The sequence below is a fragment of the Lonchura striata genome, chromosome 7 (assembly GCF_050655825.1).
Source record: "Lonchura striata isolate lonStrDom1 chromosome 7, ASM5065582v1, whole genome shotgun sequence".
Taxonomy (NCBI): domain Eukaryota; kingdom Metazoa; phylum Chordata; class Aves; order Passeriformes; family Estrildidae; genus Lonchura; species Lonchura striata.
The window spans coordinates 37516545-37534250 of record NC_140709.1 but is presented as its reverse complement, the minus strand read 5'-3'; the positions used below and the strand labels follow the sequence as shown (position 1 = coordinate 37534250).

At 44.8% G+C, this 17706-nt stretch overlaps 1 protein-coding gene across 12 annotated transcripts in view; it reads left to right on the top strand.

The window, feature by feature from the left end:
- Positions 1-17555, top strand: part of LOC144246712 (transient receptor potential cation channel subfamily M member 8) — an 81617-nt gene extending 64062 nt beyond the window's left edge. For 5 of the 12 annotated variants that reach the window (XM_085585541.1, XM_085585539.1, XM_085585534.1 and 2 more), the window contains 12 exons: positions 920-1065; positions 1556-1668; positions 2264-2480; positions 4921-5012; positions 5727-5865; positions 6609-6780; positions 6953-7130; positions 9505-9695; positions 11399-11498; positions 12700-12733; positions 13986-14072; positions 15410-17555. In XM_085585541.1, the coding sequence (XP_085441667.1) occupies positions 920-1065; positions 1556-1668; positions 2264-2480; positions 4921-5012; positions 5727-5865; positions 6609-6780; positions 6953-7130; positions 9505-9695; positions 11399-11498; positions 12700-12733; positions 13986-14036 (1433 nt within the window). In that variant the 3' untranslated portion in view covers positions 14037-14072; positions 15410-17555. Of the gene's footprint in view, positions 1-919; positions 1066-1555; positions 1669-2263; positions 2481-4920; positions 5013-5726; positions 5866-6608; positions 6781-6952; positions 7131-8541; positions 8634-9504; positions 9696-11398; positions 11499-12699; positions 12777-13985; positions 15115-15409 lie in introns of those variants that run through there. The other 7 variants (XR_014956834.1, XR_014956832.1, XR_014956835.1 and 4 more) reach the window with 7 other exon arrangements.
- The last annotated feature ends 151 nt before the right edge of the window (positions 17556-17706 follow it).

The window sequence follows — 17706 nt, the reverse complement described above, 5'->3', positions numbered from 1 at the left end:
TTTTTCTTTTATGTCAAGATGTGATTTTACTGCTTAGAAATTCCTTCCATACCATTTGTTCCCTGTAGAAATTTTGTGTCCTGTCTTAAGAATTTGGCTTCAAAGGGTGCATGTTGTGGAGGTTTTTTTTTGGGCTGGAGAATTTCTTTCATGGGGAGGAAAAGCTCCTTAGCTCTACTGGCAGGGCTGAAGAAAGGTGCCCACAAACAGGAAGGAGAATATAGAAAAGGAGAAACTTTCCTAAGGAGTACTGGTAGTATTCAGGTTGGGGAAAAACACCCTTCAGGGAGTACTTCTGGGGAGTGAGAACAAGTAGCAGGTAAAAAGTAGATTGATGATTCTGTGACTTTATAAGGACCAGCTCAAGGCCATGCTGGAAATATCTTGCTTGTTTCCAGAGAGTATCTCTTATTCTACAAAGAAAAAACTGCTGAAATAGACTTTTTTTTTAAAGGTATCTACATCCCTTAGGCCTGATGATTTAGCAAGACACTAAGGAGTGAACAGTGCATTTCCCAGTGAAAAAGGATCAGATTCTTTTTCAACCCTGCTGTTAATTTTGGACTGAATATAATTCATTAGATCAATGCCAAACAGAATTTAAGAGGATGAAGCAAGTAGATTTACTGAGTCATTTAAGGAGGAATTCACATTTTCACTCAATTTTTTAGTTCAGAACTAAGTGCTCTGTGTGATTTAATGTTACAGTTTTTGATCCAGACACAAATTCTGTATCAAAAGTTGAAGATGTGCAAGTGGGGTTGTAAAGGGATGCACAGTCATTCTGCAGTGCTGAAAATGTGGAAAGGGTTATTGTCTACATGCTTTTATATTACAAATATTACACTAAAGATACTTGCACATAAATTGGTGGGAAATTGAAGTTAGAGCTCAATGTGGAGTTGCTTCTTTCTACCAGAGCTGTTCACTGAGTGCTACAGCAACGACGAAGAACTGGCTGAGCAGCTGCTGACCTATTCCTGTGAAGCCTGGGGAGGGAGCAACTGTCTGGAACTAGCAGTGGAAGCCAGAGACCAGCAGTTTATTGCCCAGCCAGGTGTGCAGGTAATGGCAGTGAAGGAAAGGTGTACAGGTCACTGTAGCTCTTGTGCTCTAACAGGGGGTCTTGGTTCCTCTACCCACAAATGTAAATCGGGAGGAAAAAATCTTGACTTGGGGCTATAAATCATCATGAACTGGATAATAAAGATTGCCTGAAGTGGTTTCTGCTTTGGGCTTGCACAGTGTGGATGTAATGACCAGCATGGATGAGCATTGCATATAATCCAATGGTTTGTAAGTGTTTTATCAATCGAGTCAAGTCCTGCTCGGCCTCACTTTTAACTCCTCATGCCATAAATGGAGCATGGCTGCCCTAAGGAGCTGTTACTGATGCAGAAACCTTTCTGTTTTGTTGCAAAAGAAATCCCTAGTATTTTGATTGAAATCTCAAAGTTTGGGGTTTACTTTTACTAAATCAAATGTTCTAAAATAGCATTCCTAGGTTATTTTGTTGCTGTTGCAACAGATAATGGTGTTTCCTTCTTCCCTGCAGAATTTCCTTTCCAAGCAGTGGTATGGAGAGATTTCAAGAGACACTAAGAACTGGAAGATTATAATGTGCCTGTTCTTTTTCCCTTTAATAGGCTGTGGTTTCATCTCATTCAGGTAATCAATTGACTTTTCATTAGTGGGAAATTTTTTTCAGAGGGAAAGCAAGTTAATTAATTGTAGAATCTTAGGGCAAGGCTGGCTGGAGATCATCCAGTCCAACCCTGTGCTCAAACAGGTTCAGCTGGAGCAGGTTGCCCCAGGACTGTGTCCAGTTTTGGATATCTCTAAGGGTGGAGACACCACAGCTATTCTGGGGAAGCTGTTCTAGTGTTCAGCCAGTCTTAGATAAAGGTATTAAAAAGCCAAATGAGCTTTTGACAGTTTGGGTTTCACTCTGATCTTGGATTGAAGACTGCAGAATCATAGGATGGTTTGGGTTGGAAGGGACTTTAAAATGTAACTTGTTCCAGCCTCTGCCATGAGCAGGGACACCTTCCACTATCCCAAGGTATCTCCAAGCCCCATCCAAGCTGGAAGATTTACCAGTTTACTGGAGCGCCTCCAGGCAGGGGTTGCAGGATGTCTTTACCTCTGAAGTAACATCCTGAGCTGGACTTTGCACCCTTTGCGCTTTCACTTTTAAGAACACAGATGTTTCTAGGCATTAAAAGCTATGCTTTGAGACCTTTTCCCTCTTTTAATTCCTCAGGAAAAAGCCTGTGGAGAAGAGTAAGAAACTCTTCTTATATTATGTGTCTTTCTTCACTTCCCCCTTTGTGGTCTTCTCCTGGAACGTCATCTTCTACATTGCTTTCCTGTTGCTCTTCGCCTACGTGTTGCTTATGGATTTCCAGAAGGAACCCACGGCCCTGGAGATCATCCTTTACGTGCTGGTCTTCATTCTGCTTTGTGATGAAGTGAGACAAGTAGGCAGCGCTTGCAACCCCAGAAAGTTTAGTGTTAGACCCACAGCCTTGAGCTTTTCCCCCTCCAAGGCAGTGCAGGTGCTCAGAGCCACTTCCTAGCAGAGCTGCTCAGGCAGCTCAGGGCCCAGTGAGGGATTTTTTCCTCTGGTGTTTAATTCCTGCTTGTGCCCCTGCAGTGCAGTGTCTGTGCACCAAGAGGATAAGCCTGGTGCAGGCATTTCCCAGGAATGCTTGGCTTGCCAAGGTAGTTGGTAGTAAATGGCTAGATTTAGCACACTTGTCTTGGTGCAAAGCTTTAGATTAAGTCATTACCGCCTCTCTTCTCTACATTCCATCCCCTTTATTTTTTATGGTACTAGTAATCTACATACCTTTATGCATTTTTATTTTGCTTTTAATCATCTATACATTTTTTGCTGGTTCAATGTAGACTCAGGGACCAGCTCTGATGGGGGAACAGCATGTGGGACTGCCTTTATAGCCAGCCACTTAGCTGGTATCTTCTCACTTCACATGGAATCTGGTGGCTTTTGGGCAAGCTGGTCTCTGCCAGTCTGTGGTCAGAGCTGGGAGATGTGGGAGGATGCTGGGGGAGTCAAAAAGCAGTGGGTGTGTGGGTTTGGTGCTGCGTTCTGATTCTGCTGTAAGGCCTGAGTCGTGTCATGAGTGTTTGTGGGTGATCTGCTGGATCATCCCACCCTGCAATATCGTTTTCTACTTGAGCTCAGATGACATTTCTGATACTGCTGTTACTGTGGTCTTTTCCCTTTTTAATAGTCAAGGTGGAACACTGTTTATGGCAACTTTACTTGCTAAGAAAATGGGGGAAAAGACTCTTTTGCCATGAAAACACTAATGGAGTGTTTGTTTCTGCTGATTTAGGTTCTGGTGTCTCTGGACCTGTCCTTGCACATCCTGTGTGTACCCAGCAAAAGTCCTGGGGAAAACCTTAGGGATAGAAACCTTATTTTCCTAACAATGTCCCTTTTTCTTTCTACCCTGAGCAGGTAGAACTGCTGCAATTACTGTTAGTAACTGGTAGCCCGACTGTACGAATTTGGCAGTGGAGGCAGCTAGATTTGAAGACTTAAAGTTATCTGCAGCCAGTGTTCTGGCTGCAAAGCCATTTTCCTGAGGAGGAGAAATGGAGCAGAAAGCAGAGCAGTGTCCCAATCCTCTAAACTTCTTGGGGAAATTCCTCCCTGGCTTCCCCTGAGATAGACCATGGGTGCATTAGTCTAACTCTGCATCAGAGTTGTGTGTGTCCTTTATATTTAAAGGAAAACAGAGGGGTCTCTCAGATTTTGTTTTCACATCCCAGACAAAGTAAGAGCAGTTTGCCTGGGGTCCCTGTAGCTGCTGCAGTTAGATAACCAGTTCTGGGGAGATATCAGCCCTTGGTCTGGAACAGTCTCTGACCTGTAAGCCACTGGCTCAGCCCTGCTTTCACTTCTGGTGGTCCCAGGGATTTGTAAGTAGCTGGAGCTGCTCCTAATCCTGTTTTGAGCCATGGGAAAATTGGAGAGGCCTTTTCCCTGCTGTTTCCTTAGCCACATGGAGGTAGCCTCCAGCCAGGTGAGTGGGTGGACTGGGGGGTGTGAAGGAAAGCCCTGTTTTCTCCAGTGGAGAAGGAATCTGGACAGAACCTCTGTGCATTTTACCTCTCAGCAGAAGAAACTGCTTGGAATTTGGAGAGCTGCACCTCAGTCCCAGATGTTTTATTTGATTTAAGGAGCTACTGGGCAGAGACAGCACTTGGGAGAAAACTCCCTTGGATTTCTGTTTGTTTCCCATAGAAGTACTAAGGACAGAATTGCCTTCCTTGGATATGTCAGTTAGAGATTCATTGAGCAGTACTCTGCAAAACTTTGATTTCAATGGAAATTGAAATTGAAAAGAGTTACGATTTGGGATGCAGTTTATTTCTCCAGACCTGGCAGAGGTTTGTCCTGATGAAGCTTCTTGTCCTTATGAGTCACCTCTGAATTGATTCCAGAAGTTAGTTCTTGCACAGACTTGGGTCCAGGCTGCTGTACCACTCAGTCTGGGAATGAGCAGGGATTCTCACTAGACTTGCAATTCAGAAATAGAGAGCTCTGTAATTAAAAAAAAAAATTAAATCTGGGTCTTGCATCCAAAGCATGTGTATATAGCTGGGGGCAGATTAGTGAATGAGCTCTGTGAAGGGAGAGAAGCCAGGATGCATCAGCTACCCTTAAACTGTTACCCCCTTCCCCCCTGCAGTGCTTCCTGGGTCACACCAAGACCCAAAAAAACAGGTTGCCAGTAACTTGAGGCATTGCTGGATACATGAAACCCCTCTTTCTGGGAAAACTGAAAGCCATCTGAACTCTGATGTTATTTACTGTGTGACAAAATGTTAATTGGACAAAGAAACTATGCTGTGTGGGGGTTACTTTCTGTTCTTTTTCCTTCCCAGTGGTACATGAATGGCAGCAAGTATTTCTCAGACCTGTGGAATGTTATGGATACCCTTGCAATCTTCTACTTCATAGCAGGAATTGTGTTCAGGTGAGTAGTAGTGAGTAGTAGTGCCTTGTCCACGTTACAGCTTTGCTTCCCTTCCTTGGTGGGTTTTGCCTACAACCTGTAATTAAATTTTGGGGAGCAATGTGTTCATGGAATTTGCATTGTGAAGGCCCCAAATACTGACAAGTGTTGACTTAAAAAAAAAAGACGGGATCTTTAGAATTTTTTGTGGCTTCTGTTACTGGCTGTTTAATATGACCACCTGGGCCTTGTGTTGTATTTAAGAGGACTGTGCAGCAGCCTATCAATGTCATTATCTCCCAGAAGCTGTTCTACACAATGGGGTGAGTTAAAAACCATGGCAAAGAAATGATGGAAACACATTTTCCAAAGTAATTGTTCAGTCAGCTGTAACTTAGTCCTTGTTGCCTCAGGGCAGTGCAGCAGATGTTGCACTGTGGTGGTTTCAGAGGGCTGTGGGAGTAGCTCCAGGTACAAATTTCCTTGCTGTTAATAGCTTTAAGGGTAAGAGAAAAAGTGAGCAGGATGATGATGCATGTCAGGAAGAAAGGGTATAAACCGAGTGTGCATTAACCATCTCTGTCACCTGTCATTAGATGGGGTCCTGGATAGCTGTGCTCTGCTTTCTAATTACTCACCTACCACTCTCCATTTCAATGTTTCAGTGTGTTTTTACCTGATTTCTGCATGATTCAACCAAGGCTTCTCTTTGTTTTCTTCTGCTGTCTCCATCAGGCTTCACTCTGATGAAAGCTCTTGGTATTCCGGGAGAGTAATTTTCTGTTTGGACTACATAGTTTTTACCCTGAGGCTCATCCATATTTTCACAGTTAGCAGGAATCTAGGACCCAAAATTATTATGCTGCAGAGGATGGTAAGATTCTGGGCAGCTTTTCAAAAGTCTAAGTAAATGCTGTGACTTTTTTTTTTCTCCCTTCCCTCTTATGAGTGAAATCACCATGTTCTGATAATGGCAGCAAGTTAAATCAGCTAAACAGGATGAATTAAGATTTAAATGGGACCTAATTAAGAGTAGGGCATTTTTCTCTGTCCAGGGAAAGAGTAAGGATTAGACTGAAGACCAGAAGAGGAGACTTGCTTCCTGGTGGCTTTTGTTTTCCATACCTCAAACATTCCAGTGGTATTTCTGTTGCTCCCATCGTATTCCCCAAACAAGAGAGTGATGGTAGAGGGTACAGGAGGAGGACTTTGGTCCTCCACTGCATCCATCACACAAGTACCTGAGGAAGAGGGTGGTGAGGATCCTCTCATACAGTGCTAGAAATTCATGCAACCATTGGCCAGAGTGTCTGGGCTGTAAATGCTGGTTGGAAGCCATCCAGAGTGGCATTTTCAGAAGCTTTCATCTCACAGGGGTAAGGTGAGCCACAGTCCTTTTTACCTGGTTCTGGCTTTTGTGGAGCCTGTCTGATGCCAGGGGGATATCCTGTATTCCAAAACATGCCTTGCTTTTGTGGTTGCATAAATATTTTTGAAGTTCTCTGAATGGGAGTGGTCAGTTATTACCATGTGTGTTGTGAAATTAGGAGCCATCCCTGTGTGGCTTGCAACAGACCTGCAGGGGCGCACTGATTGATGCCTGTTGTCCCTTTTCAGATGATAGATGTCTTCTTCTTCCTCTTCCTCTTTGCTGTGTGGATGGTGGCCTTTGGTGTAGCCAGGCAAGGCATCCTGAGGAAGAACGAGCACCGCTGGGAGTGGATCTTCCGCTCGGTCATTTACGAGCCCTACCTGGCCATGTTTGGCCAGTACCCTGATGATATTGATGGTATTTATCTTCTGGGGGGTCCCTCCTCGGTGGGTCAAAGGTTCTGTCCTTCTAAAGGTTGGCCAGCCCTGTGCTGGCCCCCTGCCTCCAAGTCTAACGGGGAGCAGGAATGGAAGGATGAGGGCAGGACCAGCAGAACGAGGAGCTCACTGTTTGCTCTCCCCTCTCTGAGGTACCACCTACAACTTCGACCACTGCACTTTTTCTGGGAACGAGTCCAAGCCCTTGTGCGTGGAGCTGGATGCCAACAACCAGCCCCGCTTCCCGGAGTGGATCACCATTCCCCTTGTGTGCATTTACATGCTCTCCACCAACATCCTCCTGGTCAACCTGCTCGTGGCCATGTTCGGGTACGTAACAAAGGAGCCGTGGCTTCCTGGTCATCCCTGCACTGACATAGCTCTGGGGAAGAGACTGGAGTGCTGGAAAACAGCAGGAAGCCAAGCCTCGCCTCTGCATCTGTCACAGCAGCCTGGGGGAAACTGGTGCAGTGTCCTGGGGAGGGATTGCTGCCTGTCCTTTGCCTCCATCTCTAAGCATCCTCTGCACTGTGGGTGTGGTGCAAACCCCAGCAAACCCATCACAGGGGGTGATGCTGGGTCAGAGCCTTACCGAAATGTGAGTTGCTGCACAAGTGACCTTGCTTGAGCAGCAGAGTGAGTAAATGAGTTATCATCACTCTTCAGGACACTGTGGTTTTATTAACCTGAGCTGCTGTGTGGTGAGGATAAGTCTGGTACTGATTTGATGGACCTGCCATTTATTGTTCTGACTTAGACCACAGGCAATGGGCCACATCCCCCTGGGACATGCAAAAGGACTTTGTCTTGAGAAGTGCCATCACCTCTAGACCAGCAAGGTCAGGGAATGTCTTCCTCAGCTTCTCCCAGAAATCTTTGTTGCATCCTCTGCAAGCCGTGGCACAGAGTTGATTTAATCATGGGAAGTTCCTCATATCAGATTTTGGGGGTGTGTTGCCTTCATGTCTCACTTGGGAATGCAGCTGGATTGGTGTTGTGCCTCTGTTCCCATTCCCAGCCCTTGTCCTTTTCTGCTTTACACTCATGACAAGAGTACTCAAAACCTCTGACCAGCCTTCTTGAGGACCACAAGTTTATTTTTGTGATTTGATGGTACCTTGGCAGGAAGTTGCTTTGGCAACAGGAGTATTGACAGGACTCCTGGTGCTGCTCAAGAGCATCTCTCAGCTGAATGACGCTGCCAGTGTTTCCTGGCCTGAGATGAGATGCTAGAGAGTGATAAGTTGAGAATGCCTCAGATTTAGGTTCTGCTCTGACCCCTCTTCCCCAGGCTGACCTAGAATCTAAAGAAAATCAGAAATACTATTTTTGGCAAGGCATCCAAGGTAAAGCATATCTGTGCCTGGGAAGAGACAAGCATGCTCATACTCCCTAGGAAGGGTGCAAGTACCTCTCAACAATGAAGGAAAGTATACAGCAGTAAGCCAGCTCTACCCTAAAACCTTTAATATTTGCTAGAACACTTACTTTAACAGTACCTGATGGTAAATGCTCTGGTTTATGCTGTTATGCCAGTAAAAACCCTCTAGTTTTCACCAGTTGCATCTATCTTTTACACAAAAAGAGAATCTCCACCAGGTGAAGGTTTGCATTTATCTCACATAAAGGTGCATTAGGCTCTGAGCAGAGGCATTTTGGGAGCATCCATCTGCCACTTAATGTCACACTGAAAGGTCAGGCAGCCTGGGAGCTGCTTACACCTGTGGTTGTTGCTTTGCAGGGTCCATACAGTGCCTTGTGCTGTGGGTTTGATCTGTGCCTGCAGTGTCCTTAATACGTCTACTATAAATCTCAGGAGCTTTTAAATTTCTTGTAAGTGTTCTCATTTTAGGTTTGGGCTTTTTTCTAAGAAAGCAGTTAATAAGACACAATATCTTGTGAAGAAGCATCCTGTTCTCATGTGTCTAGGCTAGAAGAAGACTGGTTAGAGCTGAGGTAGTAAAAATACATGGAGTATTTTCTTCCTATTCATATATTTTCCTGTTTATTTGTAACTTCAAGGGTTTTTTTTCCTACTGTTTTAATTCCACCCATTTGCGAATTACTCTCTAAGGAGGAGAACAAACTAAATAACCTCCTGGTTAATAAAAATGACTACCTTCAGAATGACTAGGGCTCCTAACATCAGAAGGACATGGAGCTGCCAGAATGAGTCCAGTGGAGATTCTCAAAGGGAATGGAGCCAGGCTAGGAGAGCTGAGGGTGCTCACCTGGGGAGAAAAAGGCTCCAGGGAGAGCTCAGAGCCCCTTGCAGGGACTAAAGCGGCTCCAGGAGAGCTGGAGAGGAACTGGGGATAAGGCATGGAGGGACAGGACACAGGGAATGGCTTCCACTGCCAGAGAGCATGGATGGATGGGATACTGGGAAGGAATTGTCCCCTGTGAGGGTGGGCAGGCCCTGGCACAGGGTGCCCAGAGCAGCTGTGGCTGCCCCTGGATCCCTGGCAGTGTCCAAGGCCAGGTTAGATGGGGCTTGGAACAACCTGGGATGATAGAAGGTGTCCCTGCCCATGGCAGGGGATGGAATGGGGTGAGCTTTAAGGTCCTTCCCAAGCCAAACTACTCTGGGATTCTGTGACTATAAAACCATGCCCTGGTACAGTAGAGGAATGCTCTGTTGCTGGCTCTGATGCAGCTCTTTGGTGACCAACTCATCCTGGTTGTGTTCTCTCCTTCCCATCAGTTACACTGTTGGATCAGTGCAAGAGAACAATGACCAGGTGTGGAAGTTCCAACGCTTTTTCCTGGTGCAGGAATACTGCAGTCGCCTGACCATCCCCTTCCCCTTTGTCATCTTTGCCTACATATTCATGGTGCTGAGGAAATGCTTCAAGTGCTGCTGTAACAAAGAAAGCAAAGAGCCATCCATTTGTTGTGAGTTGGATTTTTCCTTGTTGCCCAAAAGTCATCTCTGCAGCAGGTGCATTGCAGTTCCTACGTGGCATCCTGTGCTTATTCCAGGCATTTTGTGCTGTGCTGGGAGATTTCCAAGGGCCATGTAGACCTCTGTCATGCAAATCCACTGTGCTGCTGGAAATCTCTTCAGTAAGATTCAAGTTTTCAAGTGATATTTATCCAGTGCTCTCTTATCTAAGCCATTTCCATGTAGAATTGCCTTGTGTGTGTAACTCATTAAGACTTCAGATTAATCCTAACTCTTTAGGGCTGCTTATGCTGTTTCTCAGCTTTGCAAGGTTGTGGGTTTGGCTTTTTTGTAATTCATTCTTCTTGCTAGGGAGTGACTGAAAGAGAACAAACAGTTTCCATGTAGCCAAACCACCTCAAAAATGTGACAAGTCAATGCTCAAGCTATTTCTCCTTTTTCTGTTGGGGGACACAGATAGGAATTGTTTTAACAAGCCTTCCCCTCTGCCTCTCCAGCAAATATGATGTTTTCTCAGCTGAGAGAGAATAAATTGAATTAATTGACAGGCTTTTTCCCATTCATCAATAACCTGCCTGGTGCCCTGCAGCAGAAGCTGGATTTGTTACCAGTTTAGGAGGAAGGGCCTTCTTTGGCATATAAAATTGTTTAGCACTAAATCATTTTGGGTGTCTAAATTGCTGTGTGGATTTCTTGCTGGGGAAGCTGTTGGGTGGCAGAAATTCCTGCTCAAATGATGCACAGTTGATGTTGCAGCTCTGAAAGAATGGGAGAGTTAATTAGAGCCAGAAAATGGTTGTGGTTTTGCTGATGATAGGAACTGAGAACTGCAGAGGAAGCACACTGATGTATTGACTGTGGTGAAATCCTGCCTTCCCCTTTAACTCTTATGGAAATGGTTGGGATTTGAGTGCTTAGATGCTTGTTGGATTGTGGGGGAACAGCTGAGGGGTTTGTGAGGTCAGAGGAGCACTGGGTGGAAGAAAGGGACTTCATCCATTCACCAGCCTGGGGCTTTTTCTGTCTCAGTTTATTTTATTTTTTTATTTAAACCCCTGTGGTTTATTGTGTCCTTTTGGAACATGACAAAATGCTGAAGTATTACCCTGGAAGACTATGATGCCTCAAAGTGGGCTCCTCTGTATCAACTCCAGAATTTACAGCACCATCATAAAATGCTTCTTAGAGAAGACAATTCTTCATCATTCTGGAGTGTTTCAGTTCAATCAAAAATCATATATCATGGTCCTTAGAAGTGTTACTCCTAATGATCCAATATGGGGTAATGTAGAAACAAATGGAAAGCTCAAACCCAGATGGGATCTTGCTAGAATATCCTGTACCTGTTGAAGCAGAGGCACCTGTGTTAACCAAGACTCAAAAAAAGTACAGAAAGACTTCTGGAGCTTGTAAGGTTGTGGGTTGGTTTTGTGTTTGCTTATTTGGTGGGTTTTGGGTTTTATGTTTGCTCGTATTTTGTGTTTTTAAGTGACTCTGGTTGCCAGGAGCATTCAGTGAAAGGCGTTAGTGTCACATCTGTGAGAGCTGAGTCACAGGTGGGCAGTGGGGCTGTGAGTGCTCAGGATGTGGAGAAGGGAATCATTAACCTCTGAATGCACGCACTGACCCAGCCGCTTTGCACCTTGGCTTTGGAACACAAATTAAGTATTTTTCTTTCAAATGCATTTCCCAGGCTCAAGAAATGAGGACAATGAAATCCTGGCATGGGAAGCTGTCATGAAGGAAAATTACCTTGTCAAAATCAATACAAAAGCAAATGATTCATCAGAAGAGTAAGCCTGCCTATCTTTGTCTTCATTCTCTTACTTTTCTCTTGAACATTTCTAGTGAAGGCATATTTTCAGCCACTCTAGGTGTTTACAAACTAATGAGTAAGTAAATAAACTCAGCATAAACGTGCTTTTTATTTCTGAAGTGAAATGGTGCTTTTTTTTGTTTGCTGAAGAGAAGACAAAAAAAAGTCTTTCCATGGTGTTTTGAGATCTTATCATGGGAAGCAGTGCCACAGCTGACTCTTGCTGTAGCATTAGTTTAGGCTGGATATTAGGAAAAAGTTCTTTATGGAAAGGGTTGTCCAGCCCTGGAACAGACTGCCCAAGGCAGTGGTGGCACCCCCATCTCGGCGTGGGGATTTAAAAGCTGTGTGGATATGGCACTTGGGGACCTGAGTTAGTGGTGGAATTGGTTGGACTCGATCTTTTCCAACTCAAATAATTCTATGATTTTACATTTAGCAGAGAATGTTTACTGTTGGACCTGGAATCTCAGACATTCCCACAGCAGTAATCCAAATGGAGATGTGTAATTAGTAACATGAGTTGTGGAGACCTCTGAGGAGGGGAAGATGGTCTTTAGAATCATGGTATTTGAAACTTTGGAGACTTACGCTTGGATATTTCTTTGACTGCCAGCTCGTGGAAACATTATCTTTGGGATCTGTCTCACTGTTTTCAGAGTAACAGTTTAAGAGGAAAAAAAAAAACCAACAAAAACTGAAAGAAAGCAAGAAAACGGAACACTGCTAGAGAACAAAACCTGCTCTGTATGATTGCTTAACTTTGCTAACTTCTGGCAGCTTGAATATTTCTCTTAATCAGAGAGAGCTGATAGGAATGGACAAGAAAAACCAGACCCTTCCATATCTGTGGGCATGAACATTGCCATCCACAAATAAGTGTTTAGGTTAAGACTACCCAGAGACAAACAGCATTGCGTAAGAAGCCAAACAAATACCAAAAACATTTCCTTGGTACTGGAAGCAAAAATGTCTTGAGAAGGAAAATGTAATAGCATACTACTAATAGTAATTTGCATGTTAGTTAATGTACTTGTACTAAAAATGATGCCAGTCACGTGCAGCCCTGCCTCCCTGGGAGGATGGAGCACTGGGAGGAGTTGGGGTGTGGTAATTAGCCAAGTTTTCCTTGGTATCCAGACTGATCCCATTGCTTCATGTTCTCCTTCTGCTTCTAGGATAATGCATCGATTCAGACAACTGGATGCAAAGGTACTTCTGTCCCAGATCGCTCCGGGAAAAGTGATTCTCTCTGGTAAAGCAGGGGGTGTGCCATGGCAAGGAAAATGAGCCTCCCAGAGTTGTGTGCAGTCTTTGTCACTGTCACCAGGACCCCATTTTAATTGGGCTTTTTTGCTGTGCTCTTTTGATTCCATAGATAGGAGTGTGTAGGGCGTGTAGTGATTAGGACAGAAGGGAATGGTTTTGAACTGAGAGGAGGATTAGATGGGATAATGGGAAGAAATTCTTGGCTGTGAGTTTGGGCCCACCCTGGAACAGGGTACCCAGAGAAGCTGTGGCTGCCCCTGGATCCCTGGAAGTATCCAAAGCCAGGCTGGATGGGGTTGGAGCAGCCAAAAATGAGCTGTGAGATCCCTTCCAAGCCACAAGAGCTTTCTAATGTGCAGGGAAATGAAACAAAGACACTTGCTTAGCACTGGAGGAGTGTTTCTCAATATTCCTTGTGGGATGGACTAAAGCAGAAGTAATTTCCATCTTAAACTGCAACATTCCGCTGTCTAACAGGTCCATGAAACGCCAGTGGGAAGAAGGGGTGTCACACACTTGACATGTCCCCGTCCCAAAGGTGTCTGTCAAGTTTAGCTTCTGGTGGTGTTGGCATGGTGTAATTAAGCAATATAAGGCTACCCATATACCAGAGAGCACATTATGAGAATTGCCATACAAATAATTTTTTATGACTGTGATGTTGAAATGGGTATGTGTGTTCACAATGGTTATTTTCTGAGGCTTGACTGAATTATCTGTTTGGCCTCTGAAGTGGGGAGTGGCTTTGGTATGAAGCACAGACTTTTTGGGAAGCTCAGGTGAAAAGACCCACATATACTTCAGAGTACTTTTTTTGGTTACTGTCAAATCATTTAGATTGCAAAATAATAGCTTGCTTCCAGACTGAAGGGGAAGTGGTGAGTGAGTATGATGCTGCTCTTGAAACTGAAAGGAGATCTGCTAACCTTAATTCTCTCCTGAAAATAAATACCCATCTCTTGCTTTTCTCGTCTGGTAACTGCTGGTTAACTCGCTGAAATAGAGGCAGCAGGGCTTGCTGCATTAATTGCCCTGATGAACATTGTACTTGGTACTGTCCTCTCGAGCACTCTTGCATTTGGTGTAATACTTGCAGAGGCAATTACTTGTTACTTTCATTGCTCATTAGCATTGCATTCCTTCAGCTAGATGGACTTTACAAAAATAACCTCCTTTTTTTTTTTTTTTTTTTAAGCTCTCTGATTTGAAAGGCCTTCTGAAAGAGATTTCCAGTAAAATTAAATAAGTGGAACTGAAATTCAAGAGCAGCTACTGGAGCAGGGTAAGCCCTCTTTAAATCCATTGTCTGCCTTGAAAAAATTACCAGCATTTGTGGTGTTAAATTGGTGTGTCTTTGAAAGAAGAGCTAGTATTAATTGTTGATGGTTGTATTCATATTGTCTGATACTGGGGAAGAAACGAGACCCAACTTCTCTTCCTCATTTGTGTTTTTCTTTATGAAAAATACAGTTTTCCATCTGGGGTTTCTATCAATTTTTGGCACTGTTTAAAATACCTTGTTTTGCCCACGTGCCTCTGAATAACTGTGACTAACCCAAGGTTATTTTAGTTGTCTTTTTGTTGGAGGGCCTCTAGAAATTGAGCAGCTGCTGTGCTGGATCCTTTACCCTTGGTATCTTTTAACTCTGAAGAGCAGGCAATCCAAATAGAAAAGACAGAAGTGAGGGCAGGAGTAAGGTTTATTTTTCCACTATCAAAGTGGGGCATTAGGCTGGATTGCTGTAGCCTTCCTGTGTCCTGTACAATAAGCTGCAGTGTGAGGAGCTGACCCAAAGCCTCAGGTCCAGTTTGAGTGTCTGGTCATCAGCCTTGTGTCCTTTTGCCTCCAGTTTCAAGAAAGAATTGTTTTGGGTCCCACAGTGGGATGTGAAAAGCAGACAGAATATTGATGCAGAGAACACTGTCACCTTTAGAGACAGCAGGTTAAGAAGTGTAACTGTTGAATGGGATAATCTGGAACAACTTGATCAGCCCGGACATTACGGCCTTGCTCTTTCTTCCACAGAGTGGTTTCGTCCAAGAGACCTTAAACCTGTGCCAAACATTCCCCAGTCCGCTCACTCTTTTCCTGGGAGAACTGGATATTCACTTGAACTGAGTGCCTTTTAGTCATGAATGACTTGCAACCACCTAATAAAATCTACAAGGATCACCAGTTCCTGGGTGCTTCTGGGATGTGCTGGACTCCAAGTTGCCTAAAAAATAGGCTGTAAAATAGTGGAACTCTGGAGGCCATTTAGTCCAGTGCTGCTCAAACAGTGCCAGTGCTGATCAAAGGGAGCTGCAATGTGGCTGGAAAACAGGTTGTAATTAGATATAGGGGGCAGCCTGGGACAAGGGACAGTAGTTTATGGTGGAGCTTGTGGAAAGGGACCTCTCATGATGGATGGCAGTGCCTTCAGAAGAATCCTAGAATCCCAGAGTGGTTTGGGTTGGAAGGGACCTTAAAGCTCATCCAGTTCCACCCTCTGCCATGGGCAGGGACACCCTCCCCTGGACAAGGCATCCAGTCACCCAAGCTGATGTCGAGAGGATGAAAGCAAAGCCTTGAGGTGGGCTGGGAGTTCTACTCACCAATTCTTTCTGTTGCTCACACAGGTACCAATTCATGAAGAATAATTGCTCAGAGCTGGCACCACCCCCCAAGCAGATGGTAATGGAGGCACCAGAGTATCAATGTCTCAGCAGGAGTCAGCAGGATTTTCTTGCAATTTTTATTTTTGTTGATCAAACAGCCCTTTCTGCTTGTTGCAAGGTTGTGGTGAAACTGGAGATGGCTGCTTATCTCCTGACATGATTCCTGTGTTACCCAAAATCTTCTCATCTGCCCTAAGGTCCAGTGGCAGCAATTAGTCCTTGTTAAGCTGCTTTTGCAAATCACTCCTATTTCCAAGAGTTCTGCTGCTGTTGCCAAAATCCCTTTGCTTTTCCATTTCACTTGGAGGGACCTGTGCATGGGTTTCCTTCAAGCACTAATTGCATGTCTGAATGAATCAATCTCCCTTCCTGTTCTGCCCTGTAGTAGCTGGATCTTGCTTGTTCCTTGCACGGGCTGTCAGACCTGCTGGGGTCTGGAATGCTGGTGTGCCAGAATGTAGTGGATTTCAGCATCATCCCCCCAAGGAAAGCCTTTGGTCCAACCCTGCATCCCTATTTCAGACTGTAAAGGAACATTGTGGACTTGTTCCCCCTCTACCCGGAACCTTTCAGCAGTGCAGAAGTTCAGCTATTACAGCCCTGCATGGGAGAGACATTAATTTATCTAGGAACTGTTTCTAAGGCTTTGTGGGCAATCCTTCCTTGGTTTCAATCATGAAAATTTGTATTCTGGGAATGTTGGAATTCATTTGACTTTTCCAATGTGTGTTTGCTGATGTTTGCAGCTGGAAATGGAGAAGAGATTGTTGGAACCTTTAAACAGAGCAGTGCTTGATATGGTGAGGTGGCTCTTTCTGTCTAAAATAGCAGCTGAATTCTGTCACTATTTTTTTTTTTTTTTTTTTTTTTGTATAGCTGAGAGCATAGCCAACTGAAAGCACTACAAATAGCATTTATTTACATGGCAAAGCATTGTATCAAGCTTCCTTCCCAGTGTCTAGGAATCATGGAATCATAGACTCACCAGAGGAAAGGACCTGCAAGGATCATGGAGTCCAACCCCTGGTCCTGCACAGACATCCCAACAATCCTATCCTATGCATCCCTGAGAGCATTGTTCAAATGTTCCTTGGGCTCTGTCAGCCTGGGGCTGTGCCCATTCCCTGAGGGCGTCTGGTCAGTGTGCCAGCACCATCTGGGAAAACCTTTTCCTAAAATTCCACCTGACCCTGCCCTGACACAGCTCCAGCCACTCCCTCAGGTGCTGTCCCTGTCACAGAGAGCAGAGATTGGAGCTGTCCTTTGGGAGAGAGCTGCCAGTCATGCTGAGACCTCCTCCTCTCTCCAAGCTGAACAAGCCAATTGACCTCAGCTGTTCCTCATACAGCTTCCCCTCCTGGCCCCTCATCATCTTCATTCCCCTCTTTGGATACTCTCTGCAGGCTTTATGTCCTTATGATACATTCAGAGAGGTTGCTGCTCTTCTCTCCCTGCATTTTATCACCCAACTGTACTGTATGCTGTGCATGACATCATCCTGGGGGCTCCAGCACTAACAATAGCAGTGGTATTTGTTTTCATGTGGAAATATTTCCTGCTGAAAAATAAAGGAGCTGGGTTTTCACTGATTCACTTGGCAGTTAGCTGCATCATAAATTCTTGAGATAAGGTTCCTTTCTGGAAATTATTTTTCCCATATCATTTGTCTGCCTTGGATGTGAAAATTGTGCTTTTTGTTCACTCCCTTCCTATATAAAACCTGTGGAATGCTTTAAACCCTTCTGGGAAATCCCAAGGGCCTTGTCTTGGAAGAATATACAATAGACTCTCCACCTAGGCTTAAAGAGAAGACTTCTGCCATGGAGCCTTGCAACACCAGGATCCACTCCAGTTCCTTTCCCCGTGTCCCAAATTCTTGCATTTTTTCCTTTCCCTGTTTCCTCGTTGGTTGTGGTATCCCTGGTGGCCGGCCCCATCTTCCCTGTAGGCCAATGCCCTTTGCCCTGCCCTTTGTGCTGCCCCTGTGCCCTCAGACCATTGGCCACTGACCCCTGCTTAACCTTGTGCAGAGCACATGGCCAGGTCTTTGTCCCTGATCCCTTCAGCCAGGTGGATGCAATAAACCTTTGCTGGAATACATCATAAATAGACCCTTCCTGTCTTTCCTCTGCTGGGCTATGTGTGTGTGCGGACTTGAAATGGCTGTTCTTGTGGCCTTACTCAGAGCAGCTTCTGAAGGTGACACTTTGAAGAAGGCTGCAGCATGTCTAGCACCCTGCCACGTGGCAACAAAAACC